Source organism: Lactuca saligna, chromosome 7 (genome assembly GCF_052625555.1).
Source record: "Lactuca saligna cultivar CGN05327 chromosome 7, ASM5262555v1, whole genome shotgun sequence".
Lineage (NCBI taxonomy): Eukaryota > Viridiplantae > Streptophyta > Magnoliopsida > Asterales > Asteraceae > Lactuca > Lactuca saligna.
The window spans coordinates 51,084,203-51,108,172 of NC_136423.1; the positions used below are offsets into that span (position 1 = coordinate 51,084,203).

Sequence of the window (23,970 nt, forward strand, 5' to 3'; positions counted from 1 at the left end):
TGATGTGCTTTGGATTCCTCACATTCTTTTCGTGAATTGTTCCGATTCTCATTGATGGTAGGCTTCGTACTCATCGAGTTAGGTTTGCAAGTCTGGTATCTAAAATATGGTAAACCAAACAATATTAGCTAACATATGTACTCGTTTTACCAAAAAAATGTCAAATCAAACAGTGCTATTAGAAAAAAAGATTAAAAAAGTATTATTTGTATATTTTTTTTATCCGCAATAACAACATACTCTGCTTTTATTGTCCATAATAACAACATAGTTTACTATTTTTACCAAATACAAGAAGCATATTTACATTTATTATCCATAATATAAATATATTTAATTTTCAATCAATAATAGCAGCCTACTTATATCTAGCAACAGACTTTTTTCAGAACACATCCCCAAGTTAATTTAACAAAGCTAAACATATTAATTTCAACCAATATAACAATTTCACAAATCCTAAGCATACCATTTTAACAATTTAAACAACCAAAAAATATATATATATATATATATATATATATATATATATATATATATATATATATATATATATATATATATATAACAATATAATAACAAAGAAAAATGTACCACTATAATAACTTAACAAACCCTAAACATACAAATTAAAAAAATTTAACTAGTCAAATCATATCACCCTATTATCACCACACTTTACATAAAAGAATTATACTGTTTGTTGAGATCGGGCATAATTACCACCTCTCCTTGGCCTATGTGACATCCCCAATTTCACGGCCAGAAAAGACTGATTTGTTTATGCTTTATTTTTAAAATTAGTAATCGTTTAAAGAAAACTGTTGCGGAATTTGTCCTCAAAATAAACTATGATAAGAATTTATCAAAACATTTCTTAAAGAAATGTATTTTCATTATATAACAAAATCTCGGTATGTCATGTTCCGATATAGACACATAAGCATAAACAAAACTTACATTTATTTACTCAATAGGCACAAAGCCGCATCGTCACCAATGTTTATCAAATACCATCGTTCATCACACACCAACTATTCCATATACCAATATTCTACCCAACATTTTCGTAGATATAAATACTTACACAGTTTAAATCATTTAACACCCGTATAAAAACATCAATTCCAAGCCCATCTCAAATAGACAAATAATATATAACACATAGCACGTATTTCATAGCTAATACTTTATATTTATGTGTTAGAAGAAAGTAACTATACACTCACTTGATCAGAAGATGATCGGACAACACTACGACCTGTAGAACTAGTATTCTTCGGTGAAATCGAGAGATCTTACACAAACCGGGCTTCTCGTGGGTAAAGCTTCGGCTTGGAAATTTCACTTCTCAGGATCTTCGGGGCTTCGGGAATTGCTACGGGGCTCGAAAATGATACCGGAGCTTTGGGGTATAACTTGCACGCAAAACGAGGTAAAACTGAGAGAGAAAGAAAGATTTGAGCAAATAAATTTGGCAACCCTCAACTTCTATTTATAGGGTGCTGAAAGAAGGATTACGTTGGGCGTAATTTCGGAGTACGATGGGCGTACTCGGTACACTAGGTGTACGCTTCGGATCAGGCCGGAGTCGTCATCGCTTACGAACCGATGCACTCGAGTATTGGGTCAGGTCGACGTGGCCCATTTCAGTTCATGCATATGGGTACGCTGGGCGTACTCCATTACGCTTAGCGTACACCGACATACCAAACTTCTAAATTGCGTAACTTTCGCATACGAGCTTTGTTTTCGACGTTCTTTATATCCACGCGTAGGTGATACTATCCTCTACAACTTTCATTTAGGCTCCGTCGGCTAAATTTAACTTTATTTTTATTATTACTATTTTTAGTAGGCAGGAAAACTCCGTTAGAAATTCATAACTTCTTCATCCGACATCCGTTTTCGTCTGTCTTTTTATCGCTGCACTACTAATAACGAGATCTTTGATTCTCGTGTATATTACTTCGGCCAAAAATCACTTGATCTCAAGTTCGAGTTTCGGGCTGCATACTGCTAAGCTGGAACTTAGAAAAATCCCAACTTCCTCATACGAAGTCAGATTTGAGCGTTCTTTTTATGCACGCTCACGGTTTAACGAACTCCACGACTTTCGTTTAGGTCGCTAAGGCTAAATATTGCTCTAATGTAAATTCACGATTTACGTCACACTGTGTCGTACCGGTTCTGTCGCGAAACTTTGACATGTCACAACTTCTTCGTTATAACTCAGATTTTAGCGTTCTTTATATGTACGAAACCCTTGTAACATACATTACAACTTAGTTAAGATTATTTCTTCAAAATAATCTTCCATCAAAAAGTCATTTTTGACGCTTATCGTCTCTAAATTGACTAGCCCTGATCTACGGACGTTACAGCATGTCCCTCTATCACGGACCATAATCGTTTTTCCCATTTTCGACCATTAAACATTTTTTATTCGTCTAATCTTTAACATAATTTAATCAATTAATGTATTGACTTGTTTGTTCAACTTATTTCACAAATACACCTAACATACATAAGTACACATATACATGCATATATACATAATAATTCATTATACTGATTTATTTTATGAGCTTATTAAACACACAAATGCATGTATATGTATATGTTTCTAATAAATCAATAAAACAAAGAAATGCAATGATTTATTAAGTTATGTTAACTATGAAATGAAAAAAAAAATGTTGAAGGGTTGAAAAATGAAAAAATGATTATAGTATGTGGCTAATATGTGGATAATCACCCACACATTTCCCACGATGGTGAAGACTTTTTTCATTTTTCACAAGTTGATGTTGTTGTTTTTGTTTCATCCCTAATAATGTTTCATAAATCAATGTATTTCTTTGTTTTATCAACTTATTATATACATACATGCATACATACTTAATTAATCAATGTTTGGTTTGTTTAATCAACTTATTATTCACACACACACACACACACACATATATATATATATATATATATATGTACTTGTATGGGTATAATAAGTTGATGAAACAAAAAAAAATGCATTGATTTACTAAATTGATAGAAAATATGGAACGAAAAACAACATTTAAGGGCCGAATAATGAAAAAATGGTTTTGTTATGTGGGTAATTCGTGGGAAATCACCCACAGATTACCCACGTACCATATTTTTTTTTTCTCATTTTCAACCATTAAACATTGTTTTATTCGTCCAATATTTAACAAAACTTAATCAATTAATGTATCGACTTGTTTGTTTAACTTATTTGACAAATACACCTAACATACATAAGTACACCTATACATGTATACATACTTAATAATTCAGTATACTTCTTCATTTCATTACCTTATTTAACACATAGATGCATGTGTATGTATATGTTTATAATAAATCGATAAAAAATGCAATAATTTATTAAGTTATGTTAAGTATGAAATGAAAAAACAACCTTTAAGCGTCGAAAAATGAAAAAGTGATCCTGGTATATGGGTAATCTGTGGATAATCACATATAGATTTCCCACCGCTGTGAAGAGTTTTTTCATTTTGACCATTTACCGTTGTTGTTTTTGTTTCATCCTTTATAATGTTTAATAAATCTATGTATTTCTTTGTTTTATCAACTTATTATACATATACATGCATACATACTTTATAAATCAATGTATCGTTTGTTTAATCAACTTATTATTCACTCACATATATATATATATATATATATATATATATATATATATATATATATATATATATATATATCTACACACACACATGTGTATGGGTATAATAAGTTGATCAAAACAAAGAAATGCATTGATTTAGTAAATTGATAGAAATAAGGAATGAAAAACCAATGTTTAATGGCCAAAAAATGAAAAATGGTTTTGTTCTGTGGGTAATTTGTGGCAAATCACCCACTAATTACCAACAAACTGTAATCCCTAGGGACCAATTATATAGTATTTTTCTACACATGCACCATTTCTGTTATGTTTTCTTTCATTGCAATTATTGGTAAAAAGTCATATTTATGATGTTTTTATGGGTCAAACTGAGCTTTATTTTCCTTTGGTATATAAGATGTGTATTTAAAAATGATATAAACTCTTGAGTATAGACTATATAAAAATTAAAAATAAAAAAAAATAAAAACTTGAAAAACAAACAAAAAAAATCAATGATAATTACCATAAAGTGCTATTTTGCAATTAGCCATAATTATGTTGCTATGTTGTTAAGAAGAGGTGCTTTAGAAATTATTCAGAAAAACAATTCTTCAGACGAATCTTTAGCAACATATAAGGTATCCAATGCAATCTAACAACTGTTTAAAAAACGACTGTTTAGCAACATATAATGTATGAAAAATTCAACTGAAAGGAGTAATTAAAATAAATCCAACCATATAATTATTACAAATGTTGATTCTATGAAAAATAAATTAAATTGAGTAATTAAAAAAACCACAAGAATGAACAATATAGTTGGATGGTTGTAATCATCAAACATAATAAACAATGCACAAAAAAGCCACATAGAAAAATCAATGAATTCATCCACTTGTAGCAACAACAAAAACATAAAACATAAAAACAATATAGAATGATTGACATGTATATGAAAAGACAACTTTTTTGCTTCAAAAATCCAAAGACAACAACCCCAACTACAATAACAAATTGAGTGCAACTGTAACTATAACACTCTATAAATAATAAAAAAAATAATTACCATCTATTATTTAACGATGGCAAGTTCATCGACATATTCATTAATCTCACTAATAGAACTCCCTCTCTATGTACAAAATATCATAAACATAAACCAAAAAGAAAAAACTATTATCATCAAACATTTTTTGTAGATAAAGAGTAATATTCATACTCTACTTAAGCCCATACTCACCTAAAAACAATAAGCTTCTCATTCCACTTTAGTAGAGATTGTTTAAGCTCATAGAGTGACTTAATAAGTTTACATATTTTTTTATCACATTTGAAAAGTATATATAAATATATTCATCAATACTGCCGTAGAGAAAGACATTATCTACGTCTAGCTGAAATAGTTTCCAAAAATTGCTATATTATAACACATATCTCAGAATATCTAGTTAAAATTTCAAGATCAAGGAAGAGAATATGGAAAAGTCAACCCGAAGAAAACGATAAAATAAAATATGATAAATGCAGGTTTATCAAGACTAATATAATAAATGCTTTTCTCAAATACTTCATACAAAACTAGACCAAACTTATGTAAGTTGAAGTTAAGATACCGATTTAAAAATTATGCAAAATAAATAAATAAATAAAATAATTAAAAAAATTCAGCTTATACCCAAATGTTGAAACAAAATAGAAAATTTAGAATTTCAATAAATTCGGTACAAGCAACTAACATAACTAGTAAGCCTAATATGTTAATTTCAACAAAATAAACTACTAAATAAACTTAATGTATCATCAAAAGAAAGTTATTAAAAAAATAAGAAAATGCTAAAACAATTTAACTTTTAAGCATATGAAATTAACTAAATGCAATTCATGAATTAAAAAAACTTATTCTAAATGCAAAGAGTACGAAATAAATAGAAAATTAAATAAATAAAACACCCTCCCTAAGCTTGAACGTTTTCTTGTCATCAAAGAAGAAAACAACATAACAAATCAAGATTATAAAAAAATAGATAAAGGGAAAAAAAAAAAAAAAAAAAACACCTTATGTGGCAAATCAATATAACACCAAACGTAATTATCCCACATTTATAAAATAAAAGATCACTTAAATGAACTAGTGTTCGCTAAATACGTAGCAAAGGGACATGTATGGTTAGGATGTAAAAGAAATTAGGTCAACTTCATGAGATTTAGCAATTATGACACAATACATACAACGGTTAGGCATAATATTACGAGACTTTCCACTACATTCAGATAGCAATTACCAAATATATGCTCTTCCAAGTCATGGGGACAAAAACAAAGCGCAACACGAACCTACAAAAAATGTAAGAGTAACAAACTATATATAAATTTATATAAATTTGGTAAAGACTACAAATATCTAGGGCTGTTCATTATTTGGATAAAACCGAATTGTCCAATTGGAAAATTTGGATTGGACTATTTGGTTCGGATATTCGGATTTTTGGATTGGTTTTCAACAAAATCGAATTATTATTTTGGATTGTAGATTGGTTTTGGTTTATAAAATAAGAACCGAATAGTCCAAAAAAACTAAATAACAATTTGTTATGTTTTTGTTTTCAATATATCTATAATTATTTATTAATTTTATAATTTTTTTAAATAAGTTCAAATGGTTTTACCTATAAAAGACATTAATATGTACTTTCTGTCAAAAAAAAATTTATCTATTAAATAATAAGCTATAATATGCTTCTTCTGTCACAAGTAAATAATTTGTTTTTGCTTCTTCTGTAAAATTAGATCATATTATAATTTATATCCTTTTAAAATGTTATGGTTTTTGTAAACCGAATTATAAAAACCGATCCAGCCAAATTGTAATTGGATCGGATCGGATTTGAATTTAGTTTGGACTATTTGGATCCATATTTTGAAAACCGAAATCCATTTGGATTTACTAATGTTCAACTCCAAATAAGATCAATAATGATGAAAATATTTAAGTAATAGATAATCGTGAGGTTCTATGTAGATATCTACTAAAATGGAACTCTTTCCTAAAAACACAAAATGAAAGACGAAATATAAAGTTTTCAAAAATATTCTAACTTAATTAGCAAAAAGAACGAGAAACATATAATAAACTAATCACTTAGTTCGGTTCCTTTTCTATTTTTATTTTCTCTCTCTTTTTTTAACAACAAGACTGATGAACCTCTTGGTCTTCTTCGTGATGGCCAAGTGTGGATGTAGGTTGAGAGCAAGAGGTGTGAGCTTGCAATACAACACAACCAGTCAGAAGTTCACCGGCATGGGCCCGGGAGTAGGGCCGGTCCATACGTTTTCAATGCCCCGGGTGAAGAGACATAAATATGCTTGTATGTATAATTGAAGAGAACTCAAATAAAATATAAAATTTTAAAATAAAAATGTAGCACTTTTTTAATTTATAAATTCTATAACCATACAACTAAACATGCAATGACTACCTAAAACAACTTTGTGTGGGGTACGGTTACATGCCGAACTGATTAGGTACATGGTTGTTGCCTCATTATGGATTTTAGATTAGCTTTCTCCTTTATTTTGCAAGTTGGTTGTTTCTAGGCGGACTTTAAAGTTTGTTGCTATTTTTGGTGTTGCCTCAAAACTTCTTTGCATCTTTCTCTCTGTTCCAGTGCTCCCCAGTTGGTTTTTGTTCTGGTGCTCCCCAGTTGGTTTTGTTGCTATTCTTCTGTTTTGTATCTCGTCTGTTTGTACTTGCCAAATTCCTACTGGCTTCTTTTTTGTGTATAATATTTTCCTTATCGTTGAAAAAAAATCAATCTTTCTTGATTATTTTTTGAGTCATTGTAGTCTACATAGATGACTGTGATTTCTCCTTTATGTGTTTCTAACAGCAACATGCCCTGTTAAATCTATAGCTTAATAAATAAATCCATCAATTTTGTTTCAAGATGCTAATAAAAACATTTGAACTTTTGAAACAAATGATTTGACAAATGAACAAAAAGCAAAAATTAGAATATAAATGATACTTTAGTAAAACTTAATCACAAAACTACAAATTAATAAAACATAAGTTAAAATTTCTAAATGAAATCTTTGTCCACTTAATCACTTATGTATAATCATGCATTCCTTCAACAAATATGAGTTTCAAACAATAATCAAATTAGTATAGACATTAAAGAACTAAAAAGAGTTCCTTTTTGTTATTATATCATAAATTACTCATTAAGCAAAACAAGAACTACCTCACTAAATTTTTTTATCATTTGCTGAATTTTCTCTTAATTAAATCCCCAAGTTATCACTATTTAGAAGGAACCCACGATTTTAACTGCCCACTCTACGATTTTCCCCTTAGCTTCTTTTTCTCTCCTTCCTTTTTCTTCTTCCTTACGGTTGTTCTGTAATTCTACCATGGTGAAGGATAACCAAGGTTTTCAATCAATGATATCTTCTCTAACTCCGAACAGTTAAATGACATCGTTAAGATTTACAAGATTGATCCTCGATTTAAGCCACAACTTCCTTTTTAATCACACATGATTACTAACCCGCCATTGGGGTACATGGAGGTATATCAACAATTCTTTCGGGCTGGTCTCAGGTTACCTGCCTTTGATTTCCTGAAGGTGGTTGTTGATCACTACAATCTCTATATCACACAACTTACCCCCAATGGTTTTTGGTAGATCATCTACTTCGTAATACTTTGTAAACCTTTAAACATCGTTCCCACTCTTTCTCTGTTTTGATACTTTTACGTAACCATGGTGACTAATAACTATATATCGTTCTCTCTTTGCAAGGAAAAGATTAATATCTATGATGGGTTCCCTTCTTCTATTAAAAAAAAATATAAGCAATAGTTTTGCTTTGTCGATGCATCTACCTTTCTCGGGCCTATGACGTCTGGCAATCTTGCGAACCGAGATTCTGATTCCACCCTCAAAATCACCCTTGAAGAGAAAGCAATTGTATGTTAAACACGACTCTTTTATATGGGAAACAACAAGACTTTTATTAAGACACTTAAGGAGAACTTACACTTTGTGAGACTACTACACACTTTGCTTTCTTGGATGCTTTCTTGGATGGTTTGGAGCAAATGAGCTCCATACCTATTTATAGGCCTCATAGGAAGGTTCTAGATACTAGCATACACTTACTACATACTAGATAATTCTAGAACTATCTAACATACTCTACATGCTTCCATATGTTTCTAGAATGTTCTACCATGTTCTGGAGAGGTCTAGGTTGCTCCAGTGTCTTCTAGAATGATCTATATCCTTCCAGGGTCTTCCATGTCGTTCTAGAGTATTCTAGACTCTTCCGGTATATTCCAGAGTCTTCCATAGTCTTCCATAATGTTCTAGAATCTTCTAGAGCATTCTAGAACAAGCTAAAGTCTTCTAAATAATATTTGTTTTATTGGGCTAGTGATGATCTTTAACACTCCCCCTCAACACTAGCCCTCATTCTTCGTACCATGTTAAGCTGACAACGAAAACCTTCACATTTTCCAGTACTCAGCCCTTTGGTGAACAAGTCTGCTATTTGGTCATCGGTCTTGATCTTCCGCATCTCAATTTCTTCCATCAAGACTTTTTCTCTGATAAAGTGATAATGCACTTCCACATGCTTTGTTCTAGCATGGAATACTGGATTTTCTGCCAGCCGAATTGCAGATTGGTTGTCACAGTGAAGTGGTACTGCATAGTCAACCTTTTGATGTAAGTCCTCCATTAGGAGTACCAACCATGTACTTTCTTGAGCTGCTACAGCCGCTGCTTTGTACTCCGCTTCCGTGGTTGACAATGATACTGTTGGTTGTCTTTTACTACACCATGATATTGGTCCTGACCCAAGCTTGAACACATACCCAGTGGTTGATCTTCGGGTATCATGGTCTCCTGCATAGTCAGCATCACAATATCCAACCAACTTACAGTCTTCTCCTCTTTTATACAAGAGACCATAGTCAATTGTACCTTTGACATATCTCAAGATCCGTCGGGCAGCATCCAAATGAGGTTTCTTCGGACTTTGCATGTATCGACTCATAACTCCAACTGCATAAGCAATGTCAGGCCGAGATAAAGTTAGGTAGATAAGACTACCTACTAGTTGTCGATACATCGTTCCATCGTCCAACTCTTTTCCTTCATGAGCACATATCTTGGCATTTGGCTCTATTGGTGTTGATATTGGCTTACACTCCAACATGCCAAACTTTTGAAGTATATCTCCTGTATACTTTTGTTGGCAGAGGAACAACCCTTCCTTTGTACGATCAACTTCTAACCCCAAGAAGTGTTTAAGTTCCCCCAGCTCTTTCATTTGGAATCGCACCGATAGATTTTCTCTTGTTTGATGGATTTCTCTTTCGTCATCCCCGGTGATGATCAAGTCATCCACATAAACCAACACAATTGCCAACTTCCCTTCTTTTTCTTTGATGAATAGGCTTGAGTCTGCATGTGCAACTAAATAATCACTTCGGGTAAGAAATTCAGCAATCTTACCATACCAGGCTCTTGGTTCCTGCTTCAATCCATAAAGAGCTTTTCTCAACTTGCACACATGATTGGGATTAACTTCATCCTCAAATCCCTTTGGTTGGTTCATGTAGATCTCCCGATCTAATTCTCCATGCAAGAAAGCATTCTTCACATCCATCTGCCATAATTTCCAGTCTTTACTAGCTGCAAGAGCTAACAACACCCGTACAGTAGTTATCTTCGCCACTGGACTAAATGTTTCATCATAGTCCAATCCATATTGTTGTGAGAACCCTCGAGCCACCAGACGAGCCTTGTATCTCTCAATTGATCCATCTGGGCGACGCTTTATTTTATAAACCCACTTGCAGGAAATGGGTTTTAAATCTCTTGGTCTTGGTACTAGTTCCCAAGTTTGATTCTGCTCTAAGGCTGTAACTTCTTCTTCCATCGCCTTCTGCCAAGCTTTATTCTTAATTGCTTCTTCATATGTCTCCGGCTCTTTAACACCGTCTTCTAAAATGGCCGCATTAGCATACTTGGGATTAGGCTTTCGGATTCTTTCCGTCCTTCGAAGTTGTGGAGGCGGCGGCTCCCTTTCACCGGCATCACTTGTTTGAGTTACTTCTTGCTCAATGACATCAGTGTCGCTCGGATCTTCAGGTGTATCAACACTTGACCAAATATGTGCAGTTTGCTCCCCCATCTTTTGTTTTAAAACTTCTTCAATATTTTCCGAGTCTGGTAGTACTTTCTTCTCTGATGACCACCATGAAGATGCTTCATCGAACACTACATCTCTTGAAGTGTAGCATCTTCCGCTTGTTGGATCACAACACCTCCATCCTTTTCTTTGATTGTCATATCCAACAAATATACACCTGACTGCTTTCTTGTCAAACTTGCTACGTAAATGACTAGGTACAAATACGTAGCAAATGCAACCAAATACTCGGAAGTAGCTAACAGTAGGTTTCATGTTCCATAGTGTCTCAAATAGTGAGATGAAACCTAACCTTGGTTGGGGAAGTTTATTGATCACATGGGCAGCAGTTTGCATTGCTTCAGCCCAAAATCTTCCTGGGACATTCTTCGCGTGTAGCATGCTTCGACAAATTTCTGCAAGATGTCGATTCTTTCTCTCAGCTACACCATTTTGTTGAGGTGTGTTGGCACATGTGAATTGATGACGTATACCACATTCTTTTAGATAGCGATTGAATTCTTCTGAGGTGTATTCTCCTCCATTGTCTGAGCGTAGACACCGAATCTTCTTTCTCACTTCTCCTTCGACCGTTGTCTTGAATTCTAGAAACTTTGAGAATGTTTCAGATTTTTCTTTCATGAAGAAAACCCACACATATCTCGAATAATCATCAATGAACGTCACCATGTACCGCATCCCGCTAACTGATGTCTGCTTGACTGGACCGAACACATCTGAGTGAATTAACTCTAGTGGCTTCTTTGCTCTAAAATTTGACTCCTTGTATGGTAATTGATGAGCTTTACCATACTGACATCCAACACAAACAACATCTGTTTTAACTTCAAGTTGAGGTAAGCCATTGAGCATGGATTTCTCCATTATTACCTTCAACTTGTGATAACCAACATGTCCCAGCCGTGCATGCCATAGATCTGCTGTCTCATTCTTACGAGTCTTATCTACATAGGCAAACTCTGCGGAGAGCACATAAACGGACTCCACTCTTCGTCCTTCCATTGTTGGCGTTTCTGATATTTTAAGATCTCGATAGACCTTCACATCTTGTGGGCCAAACAAGACGTAGTTGCCTGACGATGTTAGTTGCGATACCGACAACAAGTTCTTCTTCATACCTGGCACGTGATACACATTATGTAGTGACACCATGTCAGATTTATTACCAGGCATGATCGTCGTTTTTCCAATTTGAGCAATTGGAAGTCGTGCATTGTTGGTTGTAAGTACCATGCGACTCCCTTTGTACTCCTTCACATCTTGTAGTTTGTTCTGATCGCCAGTCATGTGATTGGAGCATCCTGAATCAATGATCCAGTCATTTTCATAGTTGATACGCTCTCCCATCATTGTCATGAGTGCCAACTCGTTTTCTCCAATGGCACATAATGCCTCAGCATCCCATTCATCCTCTATTTCCTTTTTGGAAGTTACTACATTGCTTTCCACAGACTTTTTCTTTGACCAACAATCCTTGGACATGTGGCCCCACTTTCCACAGTTGTTGCAGTTGCCTTCGAACCTCCTCCCCCGAGAACTCTTATTGTCGGTCTTTTGAGATCTCCATGGTTTTGAGGTTCCTTGCTGACTCTTCCCTTTGTCAGCATTTTTGTATCCTTCTTTAGAAGGTGGCTTGAAATTCCTCCGACTTTTACTTGTGTAGAGTGCTTCTTCTTCACTCTTCAGCGTGATGCCTCCCATTTGCTTAGCCATAGCTTCTTGGCTGGCCAACAAATTCTCAAACTCTACAAGTGATGGTTGAGCGGGCCATCCTTGTACAGCAGTAACAAAGCTTCTATATTCCGGCCTCAGTCCATGGATAATGATTCTCTTCATTCGAGCTTCTGCAATGACGGATTGTGGATCTAGTTCAGTAATCTCCCGACATATCGACTTGACCTTGTGGAAATATTGAGCAATCGTCATGTCACGTTGTGAGATTGATAATAGCTCGTTCTCCAAAAGTTGTAGTCTCGTATCATTCTTCTTTGAGAAAAGCGTCACAAACGTGTCCCAAGCTTCTTTCGGGGTGTTCTCATCCCGAATATGCTCCAACATCTCTTCTTTAATTGTGGTCTTCAAGGCAAACATTGCTTTGCCTGCTTTGATTTTCCATTTGCGTAAAGCACCATTAACGTCTTCCTCTGGTGGCGTAGTTTCGCTTCCACCAACGACCTCCCATAGATCTTGTCCTTGTAAGTAGGACTTCATACATGTTTCCCACGTTTTGTAGTTGTTGTTGTTGAGTTTCTTGATTCCTTCGATGACTTGGAAATCACCCATCGTGTTGGCAGTACCTCGGTAATACCAAACAAGCTAGTTTTGATACTAAACTTGCAGAGTCACAAACTACTCACGATACAACGAGAATCACTCGTTCTCACTATCAAGAAACCTTGCTCTGATACCAGATTGTTGAACACGACTCTTTTATATGGGAAACAACAAGACTTTTATTAAGACACTTAAGGAGAACTTACACTTTGTGAGACTACTACACACTTTGCTTTCTTGGATGGTTTGGAGCAAATGAGCTCCATACCTATTTATAGGCCTCATAGGAAGGTTCTAGATACTAGCATACACTTACTACATACTAGATAATTCTAGAACTATCTAACATACTCTACATGCTTCCATATGTTTCTAGAATGTTCTACCATGTTCTGGAGAGGTCTAGGTTGCTCCAGTGTCTTCTAGAATGATCCATATCCTTCCAGGGTCTTCCATGTCGTTCTAGAGTATTCTAGACTCTTCCGATATATTCCAGAGTCTTCCATAGTCTTCCATAATGTTCTAGAATCTTCTAGAGCATTCTAGAACAAGCTAAAGTCTTCTAAATAATATTTGTTTTATTGGGCTAGTGATGATCTTTAACATTGTAGACTATCTGAGATATACGTGAAGTGGTCAAACCCTGACAAGGGTACACTTGAGATAGTTGGTTTAAATATCCTTTGGGACAAGGATGAGAATCTTGATACCCTTACTCTTTTGGATCGGTTGCATCACAGGCGACTTATAGTAATTTCAAAATCGTTCGAGGGTCCTACTACTAAGTCGCTAGGTTGTTTAGGGGGATATGTTATGTTCACCCTGAACTTGACTCTAGAATTGATTCCCCTCTTAATGCCGAGGCTGTAAAAATTCACCTCTTCCTGTGTCTTAAAAAGGTGGGTAAATCGGAACGATTGAGCAGCACGCTGCCCACTTTCTCATCGGGGAAATTGATGAAAATATGCATGCCCTGCAAGAGGAAAGAAGCGAATCCTTCTGTCGATGTAGGATTTGGGGACACCGAGGTTGAGAAGACTCTATCGTTGGAGGTGATAAATGAATGCACGGATGATTCCATAAACATTTCTCCTCTCAAGCGTTAGAGGACTCAATGTTCTTCGAAGAGTAAAGATACCTTTGCAGATGATATCGTGGTCGAAATTCCCTAACATATTGTGGTTAGTTTAGATGTGAGTAAGGATATTAGATTACATGAGTGCCCCATTAACTCCAAACCTATTTTAACTAATACCATTAACATCGCAACTAGACTTACTACCTCATTTGTTCCTCCCGAGGGTTCAATAGAGGTATCTCATATTCAATCTGATGCTATTGTGAATTCTACTATTGCTCCTTCTTCTACCCGTGTTACCACTTTTCCTACCGATGTTGCAAAGAAAGATTTTCGTTAGAAGCTCTTTGGTCTAGGACTTGGTCTTGGGGGTTCCAAACCCTAAGTTTCGAAGGTAGCATCATCTCCCATTGTTCCTGTTAGTGTTGATCCTTCTTCAAAGGAGAAGTCTGATTCTAAGGTTGTAGGGTTCATCGAATTGGACTCTTTTCTACCCCATGTAAAAGTTCCTATTACCGAGACCCCTATTGGTGCCACCCTCATTAAAGGCCTTACATCTATTGAAGGTCCTTCCCAGAAAATTGGTATAACTTTCTCTTTGTTCTTTTATTTTATGTTGACTTAAATGCAAGAGTAATCTCTTTTAAGAACGAAGCTCCTCAACCAACCTTGATGCCCTATGCTACATATCTTCCTTCTTTTCTTCATCCATTTGATAGTACCAAATTCGTGAACAAACCTAATTTGGGTAAGATTAACAACCAAGAGGGTATCAATAAGGCATGCTGTCATCTTTTTGAGGGACCCTGCCTGATAAACAGGGTGTCACTTTGTAGTCAGGCCCGCATGCCAAGGAGTTTGAGTTTGATACTCTGAAAAAAAGCTATGGAAGGGGCCAGTGTAAATTATGAAGCCTTGGAAAGGGAAAAAGCGTAATTGGTTCAGGCAAATACTACTCTGGTCACTAGCAATAAACAACTGATATCTGACCTTAGCGGAAGCATGCACATGGAGGAAGAGAAAAATAAGCTGAACCTGGACTTACAAATGAAAACCGAGGACACACGTAGTAAAAAACTTCCCTTGCTAACCGAATCAACAATTCGAGGGTTTGAAAGTTCATTTTACAGAGAAAGTGTCGAGCCTAGACATTGCATGTTTTGAGAGGATGTTCGCATAAAATTTATAGAAGATGAACTCGATTTGTGAAAAGCTAATATGGAGAGCTATGAATATTGAATCCCATATTAAACTCTTGGATTCCGAGAAGTCCCATGCTAACCAGGATGTCGTGTTTCATCACTTGTTGGCTAAGGCCTAAGGCAAATTCCCATGATTTGTGCTAGCTCCTGAAGAAAGGGATATCAACCTTCATTTGAGCGCTGTTGTTTTCTGAGGATTTTGGCACCATGGATGCCTCTCTTCAGGCGACGTCCATCCAGTTAGGTCATCACCAAGCTTGTGTATAAATGAAAATTAAGTACCCCGAGAAGTTATCAGGAAAAGACCCTTTGTACTCCTAGCCCGATGTATTGGAAAGCTTTTCCGAGATGGTTAACTATGTTTATTCTCTTCTTAAGATGCAGGCTGTTGAAGATGTTGACGTAGGGTCCATGAAGAAACATGTAGAAGATATCCTCCCTCCAAATGATGGGGTTGAACAGGGTAGCTCTTCCAAGTAGTAAGTGTTCATGATTACTGTGCATTTTAAATTTGTTTTGTTTGATTGATGTGCTCGTATGTATAGATTACACACTTTTAATGTTGGTTGTAATGGAAATTCCTGACTTATGTACTTTGTCTTATTTCCCTTAATTGAATATGTATGCATTTTCTGTTTTCATCAATCTCAAGTATTCATGCTTTACAAAACAGATGATCTTCCATACTATATAGATCTTTATTTCTTCCTTAGAAATCCTTAACTTGAGTTTATATGCCAGCTCAAGAACGTATCTGACCATAGTCTTGAGCCAACAATGGTCTTATGTCGGGCTATGGTTTTAATTTATTATGAACTATTGGGTTGGATCACCCGTTTAGGCTGGACCTGGCTTATTATGTTGGACCAAGTTTGGTGGCTTCTTAAGTTGGTTTATGAATGTGAACCGATGGTAACTTGCCTCACTTGACCCTGATGGTGAACCATGGTGGCTATTTAGGTCGAACCCTAACTATAAGATGATGATATTTTAGTATTCCAAACCGTGGTGGCCTATTAAATCGACCATGGCTATAAGCTGATGATGACTTATCATACCAAACCATAGTGATGAGTTCCTAACTTGATTTTGCTCAATATTAACAATTTTTATAAAAATGAGTTCCTAAACATGCTTAAAAGCAATTTATGAGATTCATAGTTATTCCAAACGAAGCAGTGTAGAATTTGTTTTAGGAAAATAAGATAAATACTGATTTTATAACTTAAAAGACATGTGACTTCCTCATACGATCTCCTGTTTAGACGTAATTTATATCCATGGAGTCAGGGGAACATAATCTATTCAAATAAATTATTTATAGCTCTCAAGTATACTTAATGTGATAATTTTAATTTTAGGGCATCAATGAATACTTATTTTGTGAATCATTTTCCGATTGTTAACGACTGTCAACTTTGAGAAAGTTTTAAGGTATTCTATATGAATTTCAAGTATAATGACTTCAAATTCACTCAAGAACAAGCAATACTACACAATAGGCCCTTTTATGGTTGTGTTTGTGGTGGTTTGGCCGACAAACTTTGACCTATTTTTAAGAGTGGTTACAACATCCCCTAGGAACTCTTGCTCATCTTTATGCTTAATTACCATGTCATCTACATACACTTCCACATTTCTTCTGATTTTCTTTTCAAATATTCGATCAACCAAACTTTGATAAGTATCCCCTACATTCCTCAAACAAAACATCTTTTGATAACAATAAGTCCCTTTTTTTGGTATGGAGGCCGGTTTTGTTTTCATCTTCCTTTGCCATCTACACTTAGTGATAACCTTTGTATCATCCAAGAAGGATTTCCACTTATATCCTCCCAAATGACTCAATTTTTTGTTCTATCTTCTACAACGGATAACTATCCTCCGGGCAAGCCTTGTTCAGGTTTGGGAAGTTAAACAAACAAATGTTTCTTGTTATATGGGACAAACTTGTCACTACCTCCCCTTCTTTTGTCTAGTCAAGTAAAATATGTAATGTAAATTATTTTCTCTTTTAGTTTGTATATATAATCATAATAAATTTTTTTATTGCTTCCTTTTTTTAAATAATTTCGTTTTTCAGAGTGTTATTTAATTAGTTCTCTTAGATAAAAAAAAATAATTTGACATATTTTTTTGGGGGTGGTTGTTTGAATGTGGTTCGGTTCTCAAATAACAAGGAAATTGTCTTAAAGCAATTATGACAAGTCTTCAAGGGTATTTTAGTCAAGAATTTTAACTACTTGTAGAGGTGGACTTAATATGGGTACTCCAAGTGAGAAGAAGACATGAAGGGTGCTTGGACTCAAATGTTTAGCCCCTTAGTCTAACAGCAGCTTCAAGTGGGTGTTGACCTTCACAATGTATGGAAAGGATGAAAGTGATACATGGATGAAGGGTGGACGGAGGTCAGGCGGCGCAATCCAAAACAAGATAGGTACGAAGAGATTACTACCTTCTATGTATCAGGTTTTCAAGATGGAGCGAACAAAATGGAGTTACAGAGGTCATTCGAAAGATTTGGCAAGATCTCAGACATATACATCTGTCAGAAGAAGAACCGGTCGAAGCAAAACTTCGCGTTCGTAAGATTTAAGGGGGTGAAGGACGGGAAAACCTTGGAGGCAGCTTTACAGGGAGTCAGATTAAGAGGTGTTCCACTCATGTCAAACATAGCCAAATACCAGAAAGAAAATCGGAGTACGTCTAGACCACCAAATTACTTTCATGGTAAGTCTCCTGGGTCTCCTAAGGCAAGAAATAGCTCCAGAGACTACAGAACGTTTGCGCAGGTCGTGTCCGGCAAAAACGGCCTCAACATGAGCAACCCCTCCCCCATTTCGCTTAAATCTGATACAATCATGAGCAAATGGATTCGAAAAATCATGGTGATAGGAGAGGCACACAGTATTGACCATATAGTTAATCTCCCGGCTCCATCCTTAATGAACGATGGTACAAAGTACATGGGCGATTTAAGGGTGGCCATCTTATTTGACTCTTCAAAAGGGGCCCAGGAGTTCGTGAAAGACAAATGCAGGTGGCAAGAATGGTTCAAATGGATGACACTTGGGGACCAGTCGGACCTCTGCTTTGAAAGGCTGGCATGGCTAAGGATCACTGGTGTACCACTCAAATATTGGGATGAAGATAACTTCTCCCGTATTGCCAGTAGATTCGGTAAGGTTATATATCCATTCGATAACATTCATAACAGGAACGATTTCTCCATGGGCAAAGTTGGAATTATCACAGCTCGTAAGAAGTGGATCAATGAAGAAGTTGAAGTTATGGTGAATGGCAATGTATTATCAGTGGGGGTATATGAGTATAATGAGGTTTGGTCACCGTTTACCTCCAGTTCTAATGATAATGATGAAAACGATAGCGAGTCAGAAGCCTCCGGAGTGGGAGACGAAGAAGAGGGTATATCTGAAACGTGGTTTAACGACAAGACAAAGGATCTGGAAGAAGGCGAGATTAGGCCCGATGGCTCACCGGAAATTCAACCGGAGGAGCCAAAAAGTCACGGTAGAACTGTATCGTCACCAGGGAAGGGCGAAAACATCGATGATGGGTGTGGGGAGAGCATGGGAAACATGTCCCAAAACATTGAAGATAGTACGAAAGAACGCATCCATATGTCGAAAGAGATTGATATGTCGTTTGGTATTCCGAGTGGAAGGCGGCAAAAGAACATAAATGAAGTCACTTTGGAAGTCCCTAATAAAGAGTCGCACAATACTGAACATGGAGAGTTCCCTATGGGGACCCGGCCCAATAACAAATTCCCAAATGGGCTTCAGTTTTCTTCCCTCCCTACAATCATCCTAGGCCCGAATATCTTCGCAGCCCAGCCAGGTGATAATTCATCCGATTACAGTAGTAGTGATGCCAAAATTAAGAAAAGGAAAAGAGCAAGATTCGGTAGTCGTGCATCCTCAAGATCCTCTTCTTCAAGGAGCAGCTGCAAACAAATGTCCTTGGGAGGTGATCCTCCTCACTCCCCGCAAATTTCCTCCTCGCTGGATCTAAATAAAAACCCCTCAAACCCCTTGCCAGAAATCGGGTACAAAGAAAGAAAGGATGGCTCGGAGTCGGATGAAATTAGACAAACGGCGGAAATCGGAGCTGCAATTGGGTTCCAAATGGATGTATCTGATCAGTTACTGGTGGAGGCCGTGGCCAATGGGGGAACTAATACTAATACTCAATGAATTGTCTATCCCTAAATATCAGAGGAGTGGGTGATGCAGAGAAAGTAAAATGGGTGAGAAGGCTGAAAGAGAAGCACAAAGTATCTCTTATTGGTTTACAGGAGACACAAATTTTAGATTACTCTCGTATTGATATAAATGGGTGCTGGGGATCAAATGAATTCGACTATGAAGGTGTCGGCTCTAATGGTAGATCAGGGGGGTTAATATCTATTTGGGACACCAAGGTTTTTCAAAAAAGTGAAGTTATAAAGAATCAGAACTACCTTATAATTATTGGTAAATGCAAGTCGATAGAGTGCAATTTGAATTTGGTCAACGTATACGGGCCGCAGTCGAGGTCTGAGAAAAGGAAGCTGTGGGAGGACCTAACAAGGATAAAAAATGAAAAGCAAGGGTATTGGATTGTATTTGGAGACTTTAATGTGGTTCGTTATCCCAGTGAAAGGCATCACTCGAGGTTTTGCCCCTCTAGCGCTGAAGCCTTCAACAGGTTCATTCAAGATGCTGATCTAAAGGAGTATAATATGGGCGGGGAAAAATTTACATTTATGAGCCGTAGTGATGCCAAATTAAGTAAGCTGGACAGATTTTTGGTCTGCTCGGGTTATCTCAACTCCTTTCCTCTCAGTGCGGTAACTGCCCATCCCCGCGAACTTTCGGATCACAGCCCCATCACCTTACAATCGGCGGTTGCGGACTTTGGGCCTATTCCGTTCAAGTTGTTTAACTCCTGGATGTTCAAAGAGGGCTTTGATAAGTTAGTGATTGATTCCTGGAGTCGATTTGTTGGATACGGTAATCCTGATGCTTATTTGGCGGCTAAACTGAAATACCTGAAGAATGTGATTCGAAATTGGATGAAGGAAGCAAGCAAGATAGAGTCAAAGGAATTAGATGGCTGGATTGGTACGGTGAAGAACTATGAGAAGCAGGCAGAATCCAGACCCCTAACAGATTTGGAGATTGGTAAGTGGAACGATGGCCTTAAAAAGATTGAAGAGTTGGAACGTTTAAAAACAATGGATCTAAAACAAAAGGCGCGTATTAAATGGACGATTGATGGTGACGAGAACTCTAAGTTCTTCCATGGTTTCATTAATAACAAAAATCGGAGGAACCATATTCATGGTATAACAATTAATGGACGATGGACTACTGAGGTAAACTTGATCAAAGAGGAAGTTCTGAATTTTTACAAAGCAAAGTTCTCTGAAAATTCTGCCGTTCGCCCCAAGTTCATTAACCCTGCTTTCAAGACTTTATCTATGATGGAGGCCATTAGGATCGAAGCTCCTTTTAGCTTAGAGGAGGTAAAGGATGCAGTCTAGCAATGTGGCAGCGATAAGGCCCCAGGGCCTGATGGCTTTACATTTGCATTTCTTAAAAAATTCTGGGATACAGTCAAATACGATATCATGAACTTTGTAAGGCACTTTGAGCTTCACAGAACAATGTCTGGGGGGTGCAACTCTTCCTTCATCACATTAGTCCCCAAGGTCAAAGACCCTCTCTCCCTTCATGACTATCGTCCAATTAACCTAATTGGGTGTCTTAATAAGATCATAAGTAAGCTGCTCTCCTCTCGTTTAAAGTCCGTAATAGGAAGTATTATAGATGATGTTCAATCAGCTTATGTAGAAGGAAGGTGTATTCTGGACGACCCTCTCATAATTAACGAGATATGTTCTTGGGCGAAGAGATCCAAAAAAAGGGTCTTGCTTTTCAAAGTTGACTTCGACAAAGCATTCGACTCGGTGAATTGGGAATATTTGTATTCAATTCTTGGCCAAATGGGTTTCGGGAACAAATGGAGGAGGTGGATTCGGGGTAGCTTGAGTTCGGCTAGAGCATCTTGGGCTAGTCTATTGGGCTGTGAATATGGGGAGTTACCGTTCGATTACCTAGGTGTTCCTGTGGGAGCCAACATGAATCTGAAAAAGCACTGGCAGCCAATACTTAAGAAATTCCGTACAAAACTATCAATTTGGAAGGCCAAAACCCTCTCCTTCGGGGGCAGGTTAACTCTTGTAAAACCTGTCCTTGGAAATCTCCCCACATATTATTTGTCGTTATTTAGAGCTCCGAGTGGTATAATTGAGGAGATGGAGAAAATTCGAAGAACCTTTCTAAGGGGTGGGTGTGAGGATAAGAGGAAAATACATTGGGTCTCTTGGGATAAAGTACTTGCTGCCAAAAGTGAAGGTGGTCTCGGGGTGGGATCGATCAGGGCATTAAATGTGGGGCTGCTTATAAAATGGTGGTGGCGTCTAAAAAAGGAAGAACAAGGACTTTGGTCAAAGGTAATTCATGGGATCCATAATTTAGATAAAAAGCCGTTTGGTTACCTTTCTAGACAGAAATGTAGTGGAGTTTGGAGTTGTATAGGAAGGACAATAAAGCAAATGGAGAGTAATGGAGTGGCTGGAAATGATATTTTTGAGCTGGAGGTTAAGTCTGGGAACAATACCTTATTCTGGTATGATCCCTGGTTAAGTTCAGGGATTCTAAAAGAAAAATACCCTACTCTATTTGAATTGGATGTGCAGAAAAAATGTAGTGTTGCTGACAGAATCTCGGGATCAACCTTCACCTGGTGTTGGAAGTCTCAGCCCTCAGATCTGGGCCTTGGACCTGCTGTTCAAGCTCTCATCGCCGATATATCTGGGATTCAGCTATCCCATGGAGCAGACAGATACAAGTGTAAGCTGACTGGTGATGGAATGTACACTGTTAGTTCAGTTTGGAAGGTTCTTGATATTAACCTTAGCTCAGCCATCGGCCACTCAATTATTAATTGGTACAAGGTTGTACCCATTAAGGTTTCAGGTTTTATTTGGAGAGCTGTGCAGGGTAGAATTCCGGTCGCTGTTGAGTTAGAATCGAGGGGTATTTTGGTCAATTCTCTCATATGTAGTTTGTGTATAGGGCAGCAGGAAAGTGTAGACCACGTTCTAATTGGCTGTCCGTTTGCTCATGAAATCCGTGAGAACATTATGAGATGGTGCGGAGTCTCTCTAAACCATCGACCATTACATACTACGGCGGAGTTACTTCAGTCAATTTTGGCGTGGGGAAGCTGCCCCAAGAAAAGGAAAAGGCTTACAATTATTATCTATGGAATGCTATGGTGCATATGGAGATTCAGGAACAAGCGGTTATTCAGTAATGAAGGTGTTTCCTTGCTGCAGGGGGTTAGTAGCATCAAAACTATAGTTTTCCATTGGTGTAAACATAGAGGTAGTAAATGATGTGCAATTGGGAGGAATGGGTTGTATCTCCATTCTCTGGTTTGTAAAATTTGTACTCTTGTATTTTGTTTTCGGGACCCTTATCTAGTTACTTGCTATGTAAGGCTCTCCCTTTTAATAAATTTGCCATTTCCAAAAAAATCAAATTAATGTTTATTTTAATACTTTTTTATAAAAATGGTATTATTTTTTTTTTCTATAAACACATCTTTACGTAGGTCAATAATCATGAGTATGTAATGATAATTAATAAAAAGATAATTATGTTGTAATGATTAGTTTATTTTAAGAAAAAAGTTATAGTACATGGGAAGTTTCTCATGGATCAAGTTCCAAGCATAATGTCGATTTTTATGGGGCCTCGTTTTCAAGAAACAACAGTCAGGCTGAAGATTTTTGGGAAACCATTTCTTTTGCTGACTCAAGTTCCAGCTTCATCTATTCATTGACATTCATGATTTTTTTTTGTGTCTCATCAAAGAAATCGTTTGGATCATTGATACCAATCAGCTCCATGAGCTTCGTCAGCACTATTTCATGCAGCTTCAAGATCCTTTAGCTTCACTTGTGATGGAATCCCTCATTTCCATCTACTCCACCTTTCTCTAAACCCGATGAATACCACCATCATTTTTTGCCTGTAATACAAAAGGAAAGATGAAGTGTGTTCAATAAATTAAGTGAGAAAAGCTACAAGGACATTTTGGTTAAAGTTTGAAAAGGAGTATGTGAATTTTTTTCTCTTTGGTTTACAAGGATAACTACAGCGAAAGTATGGATTTTTTGGTCTTTATTTGGTTGACGTTTATCTCAAATAAAGACATGGGATGTAGTGTATAATGGCAGGAATCACAACAATTTTAAATAAGTTTCTATTAAATATCCATAGGGTCGTTCATGGTGTCGCATTGATTGTGATGCTAAAAAGCACCTTTGTAACTAATTTATGTCATCAACTGTTTGTCAGGTTGCTTCAGTCAAGAAAATACTGTATGTGATCCTTTTTGTATGGATTGTGTCCTGGTGATACAAAGAAAAAAAGAGGTTATTTTTTCAATTGCATGGT

At 36.5% G+C, this 23,970-nt stretch overlaps 1 protein-coding gene across 1 annotated transcript; it reads left to right on the top strand.

Annotated features, from left to right (window-relative positions):
• The first annotated feature begins 19,649 nt into the window (after positions 1 to 19,649).
• Positions 19,650 to 20,984, top strand: LOC145006928 (uncharacterized). Its single transcript, XM_078965944.1, has one exon. It carries the CDS (start codon positions 19,650 to 19,652, stop codon positions 20,982 to 20,984), a length of 1,335 nt encoding a protein of 444 aa, XP_078822070.1.
• The last annotated feature ends 2,986 nt before the right edge of the window (positions 20,985 to 23,970 follow it).